The sequence below is a fragment of the Electrophorus electricus genome, chromosome 15 (assembly GCF_013358815.1).
Source record: "Electrophorus electricus isolate fEleEle1 chromosome 15, fEleEle1.pri, whole genome shotgun sequence".
In the NCBI taxonomy this organism is placed as follows: Eukaryota; Metazoa; Chordata; class Actinopteri; order Gymnotiformes; family Gymnotidae; genus Electrophorus; species Electrophorus electricus.
Window position 1 is genome coordinate 7,173,929 of NC_049549.1, and position 18,950 is coordinate 7,192,878.

At 37.2% G+C, this 18,950-nt stretch overlaps 1 protein-coding gene across 1 annotated transcript; it reads right to left on the reverse strand.

Moving 5' to 3' along the window:
- Window positions 1-198: 198 nt before the first annotated feature.
- ifi30 (IFI30 lysosomal thiol reductase) lies at window positions 199-14,449 on the reverse strand. The gene is made up of 7 exons (XM_027008591.2): window positions 14,269-14,449; window positions 12,983-13,165; window positions 12,812-12,886; window positions 5,323-5,412; window positions 3,874-4,026; window positions 2,582-2,650; window positions 199-431 (listed from the first exon to the last, which is right to left on the reverse strand). Exons 1-7 carry the CDS (start codon window positions 14,404-14,406, stop codon window positions 372-374), a joined length of 768 nt encoding a protein of 255 aa, XP_026864392.1. The 5' UTR covers window positions 14,407-14,449; the 3' UTR covers window positions 199-371.
- Between the last annotated feature and the right edge of the window lie 4,501 nt (window positions 14,450-18,950).

Consider the following 18,950-nt stretch of genomic DNA (forward strand, 5'->3'; position numbering starts at 1 on the left):
ACTCAAACCTACGACCCTAGCACTGAGAGGCATACATGCTAATCAGCAGGCCACCATTTACCGACTACAGCTCTGGATTGTTCCTTTTTGTATAAACCCAATTATGAGAGTTTATCTGTGAACGTCTGGTTCAGGTCTGTTGTTACACTACAGTGCTATTCAAATTAGCCAATTAGCCAAATAACTGTATGCAGGGAGTTCTAGGGTTTTATTGTTTTATTAAAAGTAGAATCATAAAATGTCAAAGTGTTTCATACCTTCATATTTCTCTTAACACCAGTAGAAGAAAGTAGACATATTAAAAATCATGATTTGAATTTAATAATTATTTTCTTTTAAAAAGATGAAGCAGTGCTGAGAGATATGTTGAATTAGCAGTAATTTCCTCTTCTCCCCTTCAATCCAACAGTGCATGCAATTGGTTTTTTACCCTGCATTGGTTAAAACAGACAATGAACATCAGGAAGTGGTGCTCAGATCACATTTAAAATCTATGGGGTGGTAGTAATCAAAAGAGATCTGAGAAACATGATCTGATTATCCACACTGGGCCCTGTTAGACCTAATTCATTTAATTTTCAGAGGACATGCTTCTTTCCAGGCAAACTTTAGTCTTGTAGCTAGTTTCACAGACCCAGATTAAGTCTAGAGTAAAGAATGTCCAATGATAATTAGGCCTAATGTTTGGTAAATGGTGAATTGAGTTCAGAACAGGCTGACCCAATATGCAAAATAATATTTTATCTAACAAAATATCAGTCTATTAAACCATATAAAAGTAAAATAAACATATTCCAGTGGCTGGTCATACATTCAGGCCATGTACCAGAGGCCTGGGAGTTTAAGGCTGTGGTGCAGTATTATCACTATTTCTAAGATTATACTCTTCTGAACTGAGATTGATGGTCATTCCTGGGATCTGCCACAGCCTGAAGTTTTCCCATCACCACTGAGACAATCTTGATTTTAACCATGTATAATCTCTTTCTTTCCTTTTTCAGTCCGTTATGTTTCTCCCAACTTCTCATATTCTTTCCTTTAGATATTATCTTCCCTTGGGATTCCCAGTACTATTTTTTGCATCTTATCCATCATCATATGTCTGTTTGGTTCACAAATGTACCTGCAAACACATGTGTGCACATGTGCATGCTGAGAGGTTTGAAGTAACAGGCAGAAAACAGCTGTAAGCTTTAGGCATTTTTAATCCAGAGGCTGTAGTCATTCAGTTTGGGTATCATCGGGTGCAATTGACTAAATCAGAGGGAAGACAGTTCTCAAGTAAACAAGAATGAAGAGACTGGTAACCAGAATAACTATCAGAATAAGAAAAAAAAAAAACTGTCTCATCTTGGGCAAAAAACACAAAAGACTGTGCAATGACAGTTCTGGACAAAAATACAATGGGTGGTTAATAAGTGAGACCCTGGAGTCTGCTAAACAATGATTAACAAAAGTGGCAGCCAGATTACAAAGATACCTACTGATATTGCCTACACCTATATATCTACTGGCACCATCGACTGACAGAGCTGTCCACCAGGAATCCAAAACCAGACAGACCAACTGCAGAGTTGCCTGGAACAACTACAAGAAAGCATACAACTCCAAGCTAGACACCTGGATACGTGATTGCATAGTCCTGTATAAAGTCAATAAGGACATAAGGCCCTTCAGCCAGAACTAAACTGAACACTGAGGAACAACAGTAGAAGCCAACTCAAAAACAATTACAAGGTACAGATTCAGGTGTGGAACTACCATCAGCCTCCTTCAGTATATGATATTAAGATGTACACCAGGGCAGAATTAATCCACCTGTACAGGACCTAAAACAAGGACACTGGAGACATGTCAGCTGATAGTAAAAAGAGGAAAAGTGATCAGGACAATGGGCCCTGCACTTCCACAAGGCTGTATAAACACCAGTCAAGACCCAAGATACAGACTGTGCAATAGAGCCTCTGAAAATCAAGCAACTAGTAGAAGCATGCAATAGGGGAGACATACAATTAAGTAGCAGGGATCATATACAAGATCATATGCAAGGAACAGGAGCCGAACACCCTCACCCCAATCTCAATGGGAGGAACCACAAGGTTAATATCTGCTGACATCTCCAGTTCAAGACTGATAAGTAAGTAGTAACAAACCAACTAGATATCCTCACAGTACATATGATGGAGAAAACAGTAGTGGTAGTAGATGTGATAGGGCTAAGTGACAAACATCCAAATAAAGGAATATGAATAGTTGGAAAGATACCAGAGACTAAATTAAGAACTAAAGATAATGTGGAAAACAAGATTATTTCCAGTGATGATAGGTGCACTTGGAGCAGTGTCCCCTAAACTAGAGAAGTGTGTCCAACAGATCCTAGGATCAATCTCAGTGCAATCATAGAACAACAAAAATACTGTGCTGCACAGTAAGGGGAAAATATGACCAAAGATATGGTTGTCTTTTTAAATATATAAATATCTGGCTTAGCTGACTCCCACATAAAATGGAGGTGTATTAAGATAATAAGGTGTACCAAGACTTCTTTAGTCAGGCTACTATAGATATCATAGTCACTAACCTGATACAAGCTGCAAACCAAATTAAAGAGGGAATTCATTGCTTTAACCTGCAGCTCTTCAGTGTGCTCCTGAAAAGTAAAACAAAGACTCAAGATCTGAAAAATACGGCTTACAAAATATTGCTAGAAATATGGAAGAATGTTTCATACACAAAGGAAAAATAAAGTTCCTCCAAAATATGATTGAATGTCTCAATTAATTACTGAACATAATTATGACTTTGTATCTTACTTAGAAACTAAATTATAAGGTCATTATTCCAGATGAATATTTTTAGTTAACAAATCAAGTTAGTTTAGTCAACCTAGTGTTACTTCAAAAACCACTCTCACTATAGTGATAATATTAACTTTACCAAATACGATAGTAAATACATATTGGAAAGAAAATATAGGTGCTTGTATCAAAGTACCTCTATCTGTTTGTCAAGAAAGTTAGCTATGATGGATCAAACAAAATGTAAAAAAAAAATTTAAACAGAAAAAAAAAAATCTTCAGAGGTACTTGTCGATATCTAGAATCTGCTCTGGTTGTCATCATTTAAAAAAATTAATCAATGGGAGGAAACAAAGAAAGATGGATAATTTTACTTCAGACTTGGTCGATGGTTATTCTGTAGAACCAAATGCTACAGATAAGAATCTTGGTATAACTCACGAGCCCTATAATAGTGATATGATAAAAACTGCATATTATCGTTCAAGAAATATTCAAAACCAGGCATATAACAACACATAGGACACTGAGAAATTAGTTCATGCCTTCCTAACCTCTAGATTAGACTACTTCACATGGCCTCTAGATTGGATTACATCACATGGCCACTAGAATAGACTACTTCACATGACAGCCCACATCCTTAGCAAGAAAAGAAAGTCAGAGTATACGTCCCAGGTCAATGTGCACTAGCTGCCTATTAAGATATGCATTGACTACAAAGTTTTAAAAAAAACATTTAAAGCCCATAATAGCCTAGCTCCATCATATCTTGCTGATCTCCAAGTATTATAGACCATTGTGACAATTCATTTCAGATGAGGCAGGCCCAGTGGTAATTGCTAGGTGGAAGACATTTCTCATATATAGTTCTACACAAATAAAAGGTAACTTGCACATTATTAACAGTGGATCATAGTGCTCACCCATAGCACACTCAATGGCTTAATACTTTCTTTGAAGTAGCTGAGACAGGCTTGCATTAGTAATTGATACAGCATTAATTCTTCCTTGCTTGTGTTATGGATCACAAAAATTGGTTAAATTGTGAGAAATAATACTAATACTGTCTTACACCATTGATGGTCACCCAAGGCACATACTGATGAGGTGGTTTCAGGGCTTCAGTCTTTAAAGCATTTTCATGCATTAACTGGTTTCCAAGGTCTCCCTTCACACAGTCCATGACAGTATCCCAGGAAGTGTTTGGACTGAAAAGCTCAGCACACTGGGGACATAGAGTATCACAGAGATTAACACACATATATATATATATATATATATATATATTAGTTTTAATTTATTTTTTACCACCCATCAAATAGTCCAATTTGAAGAGGACAACATGGTTGTGTCATGTCATGCAGCCAAGCTTATTGTTGTGCCTAACATACTAGAAAGGTTTTTGATATTTACGATGTTTATTTCAGTTTTGCATTTCAAACATTTAATTGGAATGAAAATGTTACAGCTGTTATTGTTACCTGTTTGTATATAACAAATTCCTTTGGAATGCAGTTAAATTCAATGCATTTATGTGTATTTTTTGCTATTCTAAGTGTTGTGTGGTCCATTTCAGCCTCATGATATGATATAGCCTTAAGCACAATACCAACAATAATATTAAAATAAAAAGGGATCTTGTATCAGAATCTGTGTCGGTATTGCCAGTTGTGTATTGGAATCAGATCAGAACTGAGCAAATGTGGATTGACCCATCGCTAATTTTACCATGGTTTAACGCGTTGAAGCATATAAACGTGTTCATACCATTACACGAGTTAGTTGTAGATGGGCGAAGTTCCCTTTATGTGGATTGTAGTAATATTAATATTCATGCAAAATCTGAAGTTCAATGTGCAATAATCATGTCTTACTTCATAATTCATCAAACGTGGCCATTATTTAGCCATCTCTTATTTTACTTTTGTGTTTTAGAATTTCATATCTAAACATGGGTATAATACTCTGCATACATGTACTGTTATTACCAGAACAATTCTAACAGTACAATTTGCTGTCACAGAACTGTGACAGTTCCAACAGTACAATTTGGTGTTTGACTGTCCATTCTTGCACTTTACTGTATGTTACTGTCCTTGACTTTAGCATTTGTCTACATTATACCTTACATTGTTCCTACATTGTACTGCCTAAACTTTCATAATATCTCTATCACTTTTAAAATAATTACATTATAGGCTCCTTAAACTAAGCTTAAGTGGTGCATAGTACAAGAGGTCAGAATGGAAAGTTATTTTTGAACATCAGAAGCATGTTCAAATAAATTATTAATAAAGAGGTGACAAGAAGTGTAAAGTACTTTCCAATCCCTCAGGTTTGTTTACAATCTTTTTTATTTTTTTGTAATAAGCACAATCAGATCAATTCTCTTTTCTTTTTCGTAAGGAAAAAAAAAAGGATTTATGACAAATTATGCCTGCCAACTAATGACCTACAATCCGAGCCATACTGCTACCTATACGGAACAATTAGTGGTAAAACCTACAGCAATACCACTCACAGGCTTTGCTGCATTCAGCACATGTGCAGCTGACTCCATGCAATCAATCACTCTGTATGCGGCTGCCCCCATTTTATTCAGCATACACGTCTGAGGAACAAGACAAAAGGAAGAAGATTAAACAGAATCTTTATGATGATTAGTGAGTTTACATACCAGAGGAGGCTGTGGTCCCTTAGCCTCCTCTGCCATCTGTTTTAGTTACACTGGTTATTTGTTTAATCTCTGCTCATCATTCTTGGAAGAAATTATAAAATGTAAAACAGGTTTCTCAAATGAAGCATATAAAAACTATGGACGAAAAAGGTACCATGATTTGAATACAGTTACGTTGATTTAGAGTAAAAATTCTCTCACCCTCCCTTTACTCTTCTGACAAACTGTCACTGCAAATAGGTATATCTGTGAATGTTTTCTCTTTTATATAAAATTCTGTTTTTCTGATTTATTTTTGTCTTGTTTGTAGTAAGACATCTTCAAATGTGAACATGGATTGTAAAGAATGAGTCTGCATTTTTGGGTCATGCAACTACAGAACACTGCTTTAATCATTGAAATATATTAACCTAATATGTGTACACACACACACACACACACACACACACACACACACACACACACACGATAAAATTTAATGTCTAGGTGAACATCTCCAACCAATAACAAATTTTTTTTTCCTATTAAATGTTAGATGCTTACCTAGATATCTGCGTCGCATATTTCATTACTTCATTACTAGTCAGCATCAACAAATGTATGGGAAAATGCATGATATACAAGGTGGTTATTATAGTACCTCAGAAGTCACATGGAAATGACACACCAAATTTTAAACTTAAGTCCAAATACATAAGATTACAACAATCTTTTTAACAACAAGCCAATTTACTGTGATCAGATAAACAATGTTGACATACAACCTCTAGACAACATCTGGCTGTTACGATCCGAGTGCCGCAGGGCAAGGACGGACGTACAGACTTCCTCGACGGACACAGACACTTATTAACATACGAACATTTATTAACATACATCGACAAAGATGCACACTCCCACAGCGGTTTAAATACACAAATACATTATACAATAAACCATGTGTAGGTGTTTGCAAACATGGGCATGGTTATATACAAGACAAGGAACTCCCAGAGTCACGCAGCAGGCCACATGATCAGTGAGAAGGGGAGCGTACTGTGATATTGGTCCACAATTTTTCAAGTACCAAATACTTTTCTTTGTGATGCAAATTCTATGATGTGGCAATGGTTCCCATAGATTTTCTCCTTCATGCTATTAAAATAAAACTTGTTATGCTGTTACACCAAACAGATTGATTTCAAAGCATTCTATTGCAAAGATGGCTAATGTTTGCATGGCCAAATAGAAAAATCACCATTAGTCAAATCAACCATCTTCATGCAGTTGGCTGGTTATGTGAATTAATTTTTATTACATTTCTTAGGAGCTTTTGCAGTAATTTGACAACTGGCTGTTACGAACTACACTCAATGGAGCACTTACATCACCATCATCTTAAAGTAGTTAAATTCAAGATACTGGAATAGAATCCAAAAAAAGGGCATTTATAGATATATTATATATATTTGAAATATTTTATATTATTTATAGATATAGTGATGCAAACTAACAAACAAGGAATATTTGACCATCCTCAGTAGTTAAAAAAGTGTTTTTACATGAGAAAAAGCTTATAGTGATGCATGATGCGTTTATTATACTACTTCAGGGGGCAAATTACTGAAACAAGTCAGGTGTTTTCACATGTTTGCTTAGTAGGAAAAATACAAGTTCATTGTTATACAATATTGACAAACATGCAGGGATAGACTGGCCATTGGGAGTACCAGGACAATTCCCAGTGGGCCGCTCTTTGTGTGATTTTAGCCCTGATTTTCTGCTCGCCAAGAGGTTTTGGAGGTCACGCAGTAAAACCCTAGGGGGCCCTAATCGGCATTCGCTCAGGGCTCGAAAAATGGCTCTCAATTGCTATTGTTCAAAGATGCAATCCAAGTAGCTCACCAATCACTTGCAGAATCATGAAAAATGTCTATCATGCTAAATATCTGGACCTGTCGGCAAGTCCAAATCCTGTAATATGAAAAGTGTGGTGAGCAGGTTATGACTGCACTCACTACCAGTGTTCCATCGATGGAACACTGGTAGTGAGTGCAGTCATAACCTGCTCACCACACTTTTCATATTACAGGATTTGGACTTGCCGACAGGTCAATCTGCTGCCTCTGCACAACATGGAACATCGAGACTATAAGACCAGATAGACCAACCTGTGCACCACCTGAATTTACAACAAGAAAGCATTATGATTCAATGTCCCAAACATGAATCCTGGAATGCTAGAAGCTATATAACATCAACAGGACAACAAAAACTCAAAGGAGCTATGGAGGACAACCCTAGAGGCAAGCTTCAAGCCAATAGCACGAGTCACCATTAAGTGCAGGGTTTACCAAGGAGATGCTCTGTCCCTGCTGCTGTTCTGCATAGGCAGAATATCTAGCTGTATGCCAGAAGTGAACAAAACATCGACTCACTAATCCACCTCACTAGGATATATAGCAATATCGGAATGTCATTTGGACAGGATAAGTGTGGTCGGATGATTACAAGGAAAGGGAAGGCAGAGAACAGAGGGGATAACACTAATAGAAGGTAACATAACAAATGTTGAGGGCAGCTACAAGTACCTTGGACTCCCACAGGCAAATGGGAATCACGAAGGAAAACAATTTCAGTCAAATACCCACAAAGTGAGGCAAGCCCTGAGAAGTCAGCTGAATGGGAAGAACAAGATCTAGGCCATCAACACTTATGCTCTGCCAGTCATCAGATACCCCACTGACATATTAGCTGACTTATTAGCTGGACTAAAAAGGACATAGAAGACACTGACCAAGACAAACACTCCTCACAATGGACAGAGGGTTTAATTCCATATCCAGCACTCTGAGACTATACATTGAGTGGAAGGAGGGGGCTGAGGATTGTGAGCATCAGAGCCACTATCCAGGATGAGGGGGCCATTATCCTGGTAATTATAGGCTTGTGGGAAAAATATTATATTATATATATAGAAAACAAAAACAACAATGGTGAAAGATCTTGTAGTGTTTATCACTTGTCGCCGATAAATCATATAGTGTGCAAATCACGATTTTAAGATTTCTCATTACATGACAGCAAGTTGTGAAGTGTGAACAATTCAGTGAACAGTACAGTAATCTGACAATCTGATGCATAGTGTGTATGTAGTCTGCCACTTGAATAGAGACCATTGGCCCTGTGTTGAATGATGCCTATTCCCTACTTCTAGCATGACTTAAAAAAAATGATAAACATTACAATTAAACAGTCAATGAATTTTAAATAAGGAGTTATCCAAATTGTTCCTGAATATAAATGACTTTAGATTAGACTTATGTACTGCATTAGGTGGAGGTTCTGCCATTTCATGTCCAACATAGTGTACTACATAGTATATGATATGATAAGTAACGAGTAACTAAATTGTGTTCTACTTAGTCTAGAATGGAATCACTTTGATCATCCCAGGGGAAAGCTGGGCATTTTTACTTGCTATGATTGTAGTGGGCTATTCTAGAAAAAAAACTCCAGGATTGAATTTAGTTCCTAGTCCAGCCTTGCAAATATGAATAACAAAATCTAGCAGAGAATCTGTGAGTAAGAGTATGTCAGTCAGTGAGTTTTGTTCTTGATCTGGAATCTGAAACCAGTCTCAAAAAGGCATGTTGCGTCCAAAAGGTACACAGTGCTGACAATGCAGCTTTGTAAAAAGAAACAGACACTGCCATCTACAGGATAAACACGATAGGACTTATTTGCAAAACAATTATTAAAAACAAATGCCTACCATCTCAGTTGTGTGCACAATTGTTCATGTAATTAATTGGACATTTTATGGAATTTTCCTTGGTTTTAAGAATGTATTAAAGAGCATAAATCAATATTTGTGTCCAACCCCTCACCTCGCTTTGTGCTTACTTGTGGACATTACAGAATAACTGCCCCTAAAATGATGCAGTGGATGGATATAGCAGATATAATTAAGGAGGCTACTGACTTCCTCACATTACATAACTGGACTACAGAGAAGAAACATTTATAGAGGTTGGCAGCACATTCGCTGGCGGACACCTTGGACTGGCTCAGTGAAAGGGGCAGTTCCAGGTTGGGACTGCTAACCAATTATGGTAAGGGTCCACAGTGGACTATTTTGGCCCAGCTTCCTTTTCCCAGAGACATCAAGTGACATTAAGGCTAAGCCTGACTGGAAACAGCAAAGGAACAAAAAATCTAAAGTCCAGCATGAGTCAGCTCCTGTGTTTTCCTATGTCTCCCAGTCTGAGACCAAGCCTGTTCCCAAGACCCTGCCCTCCAGTGGGGATGCATCCAAATTTTTATTTTATTTATTTATTTATTTTTTTTGGGGGGGGGGGCTCGGGCTCATCAGGATCTCCAGGCCTGCCCCATAGAACATGTGGGGGGAAACTATGGGCTCAGATCTGCTGCACTTCTGAACTTGCAGCTGACCAACGACGTATCCGGAGGTGCAGCGTCTTAATAACTGCGTCTCCAGACCTGTCGTCTGCAGCAGCTGTGTCCATGGGTTAGCTACTAATAGTTGCTGCACTTCCAGAAGCCCTGTCAGTTCCCAATCATGGTGTGGAAGAAGCTACCCCTCCTGTTCCAGTTTCTGTTCCTGGTGTGGAGGAAGCCGCTCTGCCTGTCCCCGTGTCTCGTGCCAGGCCCGTCCACACACCTCGTGCTAGGCCAGTCCCAGTGGCCACACCTCAAGGCTCTCGTGTGCCCATAATGGCTACTTCGCGTGAGCCTCCTGTGATTAAATCAGGACTTCCTGAGGCTGCATTCCGTAGTCGGCCAGTGAAACCTGAGGCCTCTTTGTCAGATGCCAGTGATTTGCATATCTTCTGTAATTGCTACTGCAGCAACTATCCTGGCACAGTGCTTGTTTCTGTGGTTATTCCTGTCCCAGGTTCTGTGGTTGTGCCTGTGTCAGTTCCATTGTCTGCCTCGGTTTCAATCCCTGTGTGAATTTGTCAGTCCCAGTACCCATGTCAGTGTTCCTGTCCCAGTGTCGTTTGTTCAGTCCTTAATCAGTTCTGTTATACAATGTCCTGTCCTGTCATCTGTCTCCTGGTTCTCCATTTAGGTCTCCTATGTCCACTCCTCATCCTATGGTGTCTCCAGTCCCGGTTCCTGGTTTAGCCCTGGTCCTCTGCCTGCTCACTGTGTCACCTTTGCTCCTGTGCCAGCTTCTTGTGTCTTCCCTGGTCCTGCTTGAGCTCCAAAACCATATCTAGTTGTGAACCCTGCCCCTGTTGCTCACCTTGCCCCGGTTCCTGCTTTCTAGCATCGTGTCCTCCTGTTCCTGATATTCTCCCCGTTTCATGGCCAATTTAAGGTCTTTGACCTTGTCTCCTGTGGCCATACATGTCTAGTCTTGTTTCTGTGCCCTGGTTTGTAGTTTCGTTTTGAATGCCGGAAGCTGCGTGTCACAATTGTCACAACTGCCCCTCTCTGATGTCAAAGGTCTTGTCACAGTTCATAGTTTTTATTTCATTCCAGGTTCTGTTTCCTTGTTTTGGTTTTGTTCTCCTCAACCCCCTTGTTGTATCCCCGTGTGCAATTATGTTCACTTGTGTCTTGTTAGTCTTCATCAGTCTCAGTATTTAAGCCCTGTGTTTGTTACTCTGGTTGTCAGTTGTTTTGGTCAGTTATTTTTGATCATGTCTGTTTGGTTTAGTTCTTTGGTTCCTTCAGTATGTATGGTTCTTGCTGTTTTGTGCTCTAGTTTTCGTTATCTTTTAACGATAACGTTAATAACTTCCCTCTGCATTTTGCATCTGACCCCTTACCTTGCTTTGTGTTTACTTGTGAACATTACATTTATTACAAATTTATTTGTTCTTTAGTCAGTTAGACTTGATCAATAATACTCAAGCTTGATATTAATAATTTCATGACAGTTTAATTGAAAATGACTTCAATAGCAAATATTTTGTCCTTTTAAATTAAATTCTTGATTTATCAGTTTTGGACTTCCAGGTATCTATCCGAGTTAGTGGTATAGACCAAGTAGCTAGCATTGAAGACAGCAATAAAAATATTGTTTGCCAGATTATGTTATAATCATGTTGAGCTATGTAGTTTTACCAGTGGATTACATGAATGCTTACATTCAAAAATGGTAACTATTAGCTTTGTTGGGGATAGTTTATTATATTTCAACTGTCTGGCTTGCTGACTTGTAATGTGTGCCGTTTGAGATTACATTAATGCTGAACAGAACTGCAATTACTACTAATCTTGTGTTCTAAAATTAAGGTTTCATGTAGGCTTAATATAGGCTACTATTTTTCCACATTTATGTTCCCTACTGATGCGACTCTAAGCTAATAAAAAAATGACTTTTCTTGCTCTGTTAAAGAATCCTTACCATAATAATTAACCATAGTGGTGTTAAAAATAATTCCCTGAGTTTTCAAAATATGCCATAAAAATAATTAATCCCATTTGCTACCTCACAAACTTGTCACAAAATTAAAAGGCCTATTTATAGACATTGGCATAACATTTTTAGGAAACATTTGTTAGACTATTTGCCTATTTATTCCCTCTTAAATCTATCCTCTATCATGAACTCCATATTTTTTATGTATGTGAAATATTCTACATACATTTCTGAACATGTCATAGGCCTTTCTGATAAATGAAATTATTAAGACTATTAATTTACATTTCACAATTTGATCAGCTTCATAAATCATCCTAGACAGTAACAATAACAATTCATGTGAAAAAAGGTACCTTGCATTAAACCCTCTTAAAGCAATAAATCAAGGAACACCAAATATCTCCCTAAACACTGCCATGAAAAGAAGTACATGAACTGTAGTGAGCACTGCTACAAAGAGCAGTCTTAAAGGACACAACTAAGCATTAGTGACCAATGCTACAAAGAGCAGTCCAAAAGAACACAACTAAGCATTAGTGAGCACTGCTACAAAGAGCAGTCCAAAAGAAGACAACTGTAAAAAAACAATTAAAAGTTTCAAAATACAAACAAATGAACAAATGTGAGATATTAAAAAATAATTTACACATGTAGTAAGATTGATGATCCAGAAATGCAGATACACACTTTCACATTTAAAAATATCTAAAGGCCAAAACACACCTAGAGAGTTTCAGAAGCATTGTGTGCTTGTCTGATGCAAAAAATAAAAAATAAATAAAACACCCCCCCAAAAAACACAAGAGTAAAATTCAGAAATATGGATTGGTGTTTTCACATCAATTAGTAAAGTATTTCAACAAAACAGCCAAATCTGAATAATTGGAAAATCAAGAATTAACAAACCTTTCCTTTATGATTACTCTGTGGATATTATGAATTGTGTGTTCTCACCTCAATCATGTTACCCAGACACTCATCCTCCCCGTGCTGACAGATGAAAACGTACTTCTTTTCAGTTAGCTGCTCCTGTAGCAGTCATATCCATGATTTAGCCAAATCAGTCACCAGAACCAAATTTACATAAAAGTTCATAAATTACCCGAAAGCCAATCATATCTGTACCTGGGCGTTTCCATATGGTACTAACTCGACATTCATAATGTCTTCCAACATAATGAATGTTGGCATGAGCTGCGTTGTTAGAAAGAGTCGGCAACCAGGACATAGAGACTCATAGTATAGGCTCACGTTCACCGACATGCCATTTGATTTGGTAACATTGGCCAAGACACAATGCTCTAGTACCTGTTAACAATAAAAGGTGATCACTGCAAATTAGCTGTTAGCAGAAAATGAAATTATTCATTCATTACATTATTCAGTGTATTAAAATTATACTTATAAGTACAGTGCAACCAAGCCCCACACCCCCCAAAAATTCTTACTATGAAGTCACTTTTGAAGAAATAGAGGAAGTGCGATACAATGTATGATTTACTTAGGAATCATATGAAAAGCTGTTCTTAGTAAAGACAAACCTACTACTACTACTACTACTGCTGCTACTGCTGCTGCTACTCCTACTCCTACTATTACTACTACTACTACTAAATAAGAAGGAGAAGAAGAAGAAGAAGAAGAAGAAGAAGAAGAAGAAGAAGAAGAAGAAGAAGTATAAACACTGATCAGTAATATCAACTAGGTTAATGTCATTTATATGGTATGTTACAAATTGTTTCATATACATTTTCTAGTTAGGTGTGAAATCTTATATCTTTAGAATGGAATGCCAAAGTTCAAATTAATTTGGCACTACCAACTGTGCCACCATGTTGGTAGCATGATTACGTCTCTAGTGTTATCTGTTTAGGAAATTTGCAAGGACTGTGTTTTTACACAGTCACACTATTTTGTGATAGTCACCTGTTCTCTCCACCCATCACCTCAAACATAGAAATACTTGTCCTAAGTATTAGATTAGAGTAGTAAAGTGGGAACTCTCCGTAACCATTCGTCTATATATTAATATGTGTACTACAGATTTCTAAAGACTGGAAAAAGCAAAATCAAAAGTCAAAGCCTATAAACATTTCACAAAGTACAGCTTTCAGTTTAAAAATACTGCCCGATGTCGAACAAACTAGGATCTATTGTTCACTTCTACTGTAATGTAATTTGATATATAATAGACTGCTGCTACATATGCGTCTCAAGAGGAAGTACTCAGTTTAAACCAATTCATTAGAATCCCCTCTGACGGCTTGGAAACATTCAGCCGTCTGTTTTTTCCCCCAATCCATCTATACCCAACGCATTTTAGATGGCACTGAATGCACACAGCATACGTCAAAATGTAAATTATTACTTTTATTAGTTTGCGCAAGCTTTAATTCAAAGTCATCACTTACCCCGCATTTGGCTGCAATATCGTTGGTGTCACACCACTGCGAAGTTGGGTATTTGCATGAAGGTATAGATTTACCTTTAGATTTTTTCACAGATAAACAGAGAACAACGAACAGGATAATAGCTTTCAAAGTGTACATTTTCGGAGAGAGTGAATGCGATGCCGTCTATTGCTACTGAAACTTAAATTTATATCCTGGTTGTGCGACAACTTGATTGGCTTGAAAATCACATGGCAGAGCGTCATAAATATCCTGCAGAACAGCTTCGGCTAAAGGCTACACTGGTGGCAGTCATGTAACGCATATATTACACTATTTTGCCCATTTGCCTTAATCGGAAAATACTGCATAGAGATAGAGTTAGGCCAACACGTAACGTAGTCGTGAATTGTTAATCGAAGGTGTACATCAGCCTTTGATTGTATATTTATTATACAAAGTGTTACATGTGTCCAGTTCCATTTGCGCATCTTCAAATTTGCATTCCACCTACTCATTATGTACTCGTTTCACTAATTCAGGATTTTTGTAAAAGTTTGCATCTCAGTTTATGTGCAGAGTTTAGGAGGTTTGTTGCACCGCTGTCAGAATCATAAACTAGAGAACTGTCAGTATTGCTAGATTTCACGATAAAAAGTTTTTATTGTTATATGCATGTCAAGTATTCTATATTTGCTCATGGTTAGTAATTACTCCACAGCTGTACAACACAATCTGTACAGAAGAACAGAAAACATACTTACTATATATAGTACACGACAGTGATTCTCAAAACATTTTAGTCTGAGGCCCCCTTTGTGGATGTTAAGTGCCACTGTGACCTCAACCTGAGAAAATGACAAGATAACTACACGTCAGTGCACAATGTCTACCTCGGTGAGATGGATGAGAATGAATTTCCCTGCAAATTTTTAATCCTTGGTGTAACTGGTGATGGACAAACTCTCATGTCATTCTCCACATCAAGTTCAGCTTTGTACTTTGTTTTCTTTGCCAACATGATTGAGAAACATGCGTTACAAAGATATGTTGCCAGGAAAGGCAATAGTACTTTCATGGCCTGAAGAATAAGATCCTTTTTTTCGAAAGTAGGCCAAAACTCTGCTGGATTATACTAATAAAATTTCATCTTGAGAGTGCAATTGCTTGACATTTCTAATAATTCATTTTCAGTTTTTCCAATGATGACACTAGCCATCACATCATATGAAAATGGATCTCGAACCCAATCTACTTCTCAACATTCATGTCTGTGAAGGACCAGCTAAAACATTCAGTGAGGTGAGTGGCCACTGTGTCATCCATACAATCAATCCACTGCATTTACATTTACATTTACAATATTTAGCAGACACTCTTATCCAGTGTGACTTACAAAAGTGCTTTGTCATTTACTCATAGAATACATCCTAGCCAGTACAGTAGGTTAGAGTCCGATATACCAATGAACGAGAATACTGTTGAAATACAGGGATCAATGCTGATGCCTAGAAGTGCAAAATACATAAGCTCTATCTTAGTGTTGTCTAAGATAAGTGTAGTAAAGGAGCAGTCAGCATAAGTGTAATAAACAATATCTTACAATAAGTACTAGTTTTAGTTAGTCAACATAGGGTCAGTGGTCATTTAAATATTCTACAAATAGATGGGTCCTCAGTCTGCACCTGAAGACTGCAAGGTGTTTGTATCCAAAAATTCAGTTAGACTTGCAGACATCATTAACACTTTTGTAGTTTACATGTCCAGAGCTCAGCCTTTCTCATAAATGTGTTTGTCACTCACTTTTAAAATAGTGGAGTAAGCCCCTCCACAGCTAGCAAAAATGTATGGCCCAGTTCTGGGCCATATCTGTCTTGCCAGAACCTTTTTTTTTTTTTTTTCAGCCCGCATGTGGCAGCCAGATCTGGCCCAATTTCAAAATGAATGATAGTGTGATTCTGGCCCATGCATGGCTGTTTTTCAACTTCATAAATTGCAAAGAAAAAAAGAAAGGGAAAAAAATGAAACAAAAAAATTATATTTTATCTAATCTGCACTCCTACTATAAACACACATTAGATCAGGGGTGTTCATGTCTAGGCTTTGAGGACTAGATTCCTGGACAGTTTGTTAAAGTTCCTACTCATAAATACCTGATTGATCTAATTTCCAATTTTAGTAGGTGTGTTTGAGCAGAGAAATGTTGTGCCGACTTCCAGGACTGCCATTCTACACCCTGCTTTACCAGATCAGAAGTCCTTACTAACATATATGTAACATTTTAGGCTCCTTAATTCAATATATTGCATGCATGTTTCCAAACCTTTGGGTTGTAAAATCTATGTAACTTATTTTCATTTACAGTACTAGGAAACATAATAAACAGAAACACAATAATAAAACAGGCTACAGAGAAGCAGGCTACAGTGAGGCATACAGAACACAGGCGAACTGAGGCCAAGTCCAAACGGCAGGGGCTAGAACAAGCACAAGACTTAAATACAAGTACAAATAAGGTTACAAACAAGGAACAGTTGATAGACATCAATGATACACATCAATGGTAGCAAAACCAAAATACGAACAGGAATGAACTAAAAGGTGACAGGGGGACTTATTGTTGGTCGACAAGAACTCTGTCTAAAATTTATGTAAAACATTATCTTGATTTCAGAATCTGTGATAATATTTTAAGGAAAGAGACACAGCCACAGATTTAGGATCCATGTGCAGGGGGAAATTTTACTGAATCAAATCAAATCAATTACTTCAAATGCAATAAACAATATCCAAACAGGCAAAGTTTGAATACCAAATCGTAGAAGTACAACAGGGCAAGACAAAATCCAATAAATCAAAGAGATACAGAAAACAACAGCTTGGTATGCAGACTGAGGACTGGCAATATTTCACAAGGGCTGAAGGGTCTTGGAAGCCTTCATAGCGTGTTATTGAGACAGTGTGGATACATGCGAGTGTAAGCAGTAACTATAGAAATCAGAACTCTGGAGATGAGGACCTCTGCTGATCAGTAGTGGAACTATCAGGTTCCTCTCTGACAAATATAGGGTACACTATGTTTACTTACTCAGGCATGAAGTGATCAGTTCAAATGATAGAACAGGAACCCAGGTTCATAATAATGATTTTAAAGGAGTTTATGAAATATATGTAACTTACAGTAAACAATACTCTGATTATATTTACTAGAATACTAATTAACTAGAACATAGAACATTACTAGAACATAATGAAGATCCAGCTTCAAAGTTTGAGAAAATATGATGTTTATCTATAAGCCTATGGAAAGAGAAAAGCATAATAACAGAGATGGGCAAATTTGACATTTCTGAAGCCCAAAGTAAAATTATGACTGGGAGCTATAATCAAAGATGTTTTTATTTTTTTTACAGCAAAATACAATATTTACCCACCCTGTATAATTTTTACTGCAGACACTAGTGAATTATCCTGGTTTCTTTTCCTAAATGTTCTTTTTTGGATGCCGCTGGGATACGAGCATTTCATGTTCAAGAGACCTGATTAGCTAGCTAGTGTGTTACAGCATTTCTCTTGCAGAGAACAATGAAAGAATTTATTTATTTATTTTCCAACCAACCGCTTGTGTCCAGCAGGGAGTCCCTGATCTCTGGGGCCCTATGCATTTGCATGGATTGTATAGTGATAAAAACCACCACTGAACAAGAGACTTATATTTTACATTTTCTTAAACTGTAATATATAAGGGGGAACTGCTTTTCTCAGGATTAAATCCATTCCCCCTATGTTCTTAGTGTTATAGACTATTCTATGGATAGAGTTGCTAGTTAAATCCATTCCCCTTCCCCACTGTTTTCTTCTTATAAATACAAATATATGAAACTGTGGATAAAACTGCTGTGGACCTATTTTCTGTTAGTATGTATCCCTGTTTATCCTTTATCCTCAAGTACAATAGGACTTTGTATATGGTAGCTTGTTTATTGCATGTCCACAAGCCATCTTTTAGGTCATGTTCAACTATCAAATGTAAATAAAAAGAATAAAAAGAATAAAAAGAAAAAGAATAGAGGAGCTAATGGTTAACAGTTAGCTTGCTAAGTGTTAACCATGATTTAGTTTTATGTTATTCTTCAGGGTAGCAAAAATAACTATTTTTGTTTCTTTTTAGGGCATAAAAAAAAAAGTTTTGTGGGAGAAAAAAAATGTTGTGAGAGAACTATGACTACAAAACACTAAAAAAGCTTGCATGTTAACCCTCAGAACTTCCATAGGCACATCTTCATAACAACAGAACAAAGATGAGCTCTGGCATGTAACTATGGTACGTATCCGATACCCCTCCAAAGAACTTACATTTCAAGGAAAATCATATATTTCTGTGCGACTGCATGACTGTTATGAGTGAGTTTGAGTGCCATGTCTAGATTCTTATTCAACTTTTAAACCAGATATTAATATTAATAATACTACATGACATCATTTAAGGAATGTAGCACAAGTGAGATCCATGCTTTTCTATTTCCCTCAGCAAGACGCTAAGAAACTGATCCATGCTTTTTTCTCCTGATGACTTCCTTTTATACACTGCACATTGCACTTACAGCACCTACAACAAACCTTCCTCAACTTGTACAATGTATATATGATTAATAAATTAAGTTTTATGGAAAATTATTTTTATTTGTTTTAAAAATACAAGG

Bases quoted from the DNA above. Each gene is read 5' to 3' on its own strand.
- ifi30 (XM_027008591.2), bottom strand. From the start codon at position 14,406: ATGTACACTTTGAAAGCTATTATCCTGTTCGTTGTTCTCTGTTTATCT. The intron at 4,027-5,322 runs GTGAGTGGTATT...CTATGTCCCCAG, and splicing joins TGCTGAATGCAGCAAAGCCT to TGTGCTGAGCTTTTCAGTCC. The intron at 2,651-3,873 runs GTAAGACAGTAT...TTTACTTTTCAG, and splicing joins CTTGGGTGACCATCAATGGT to GAGCACACTGAAGAGCTGCA.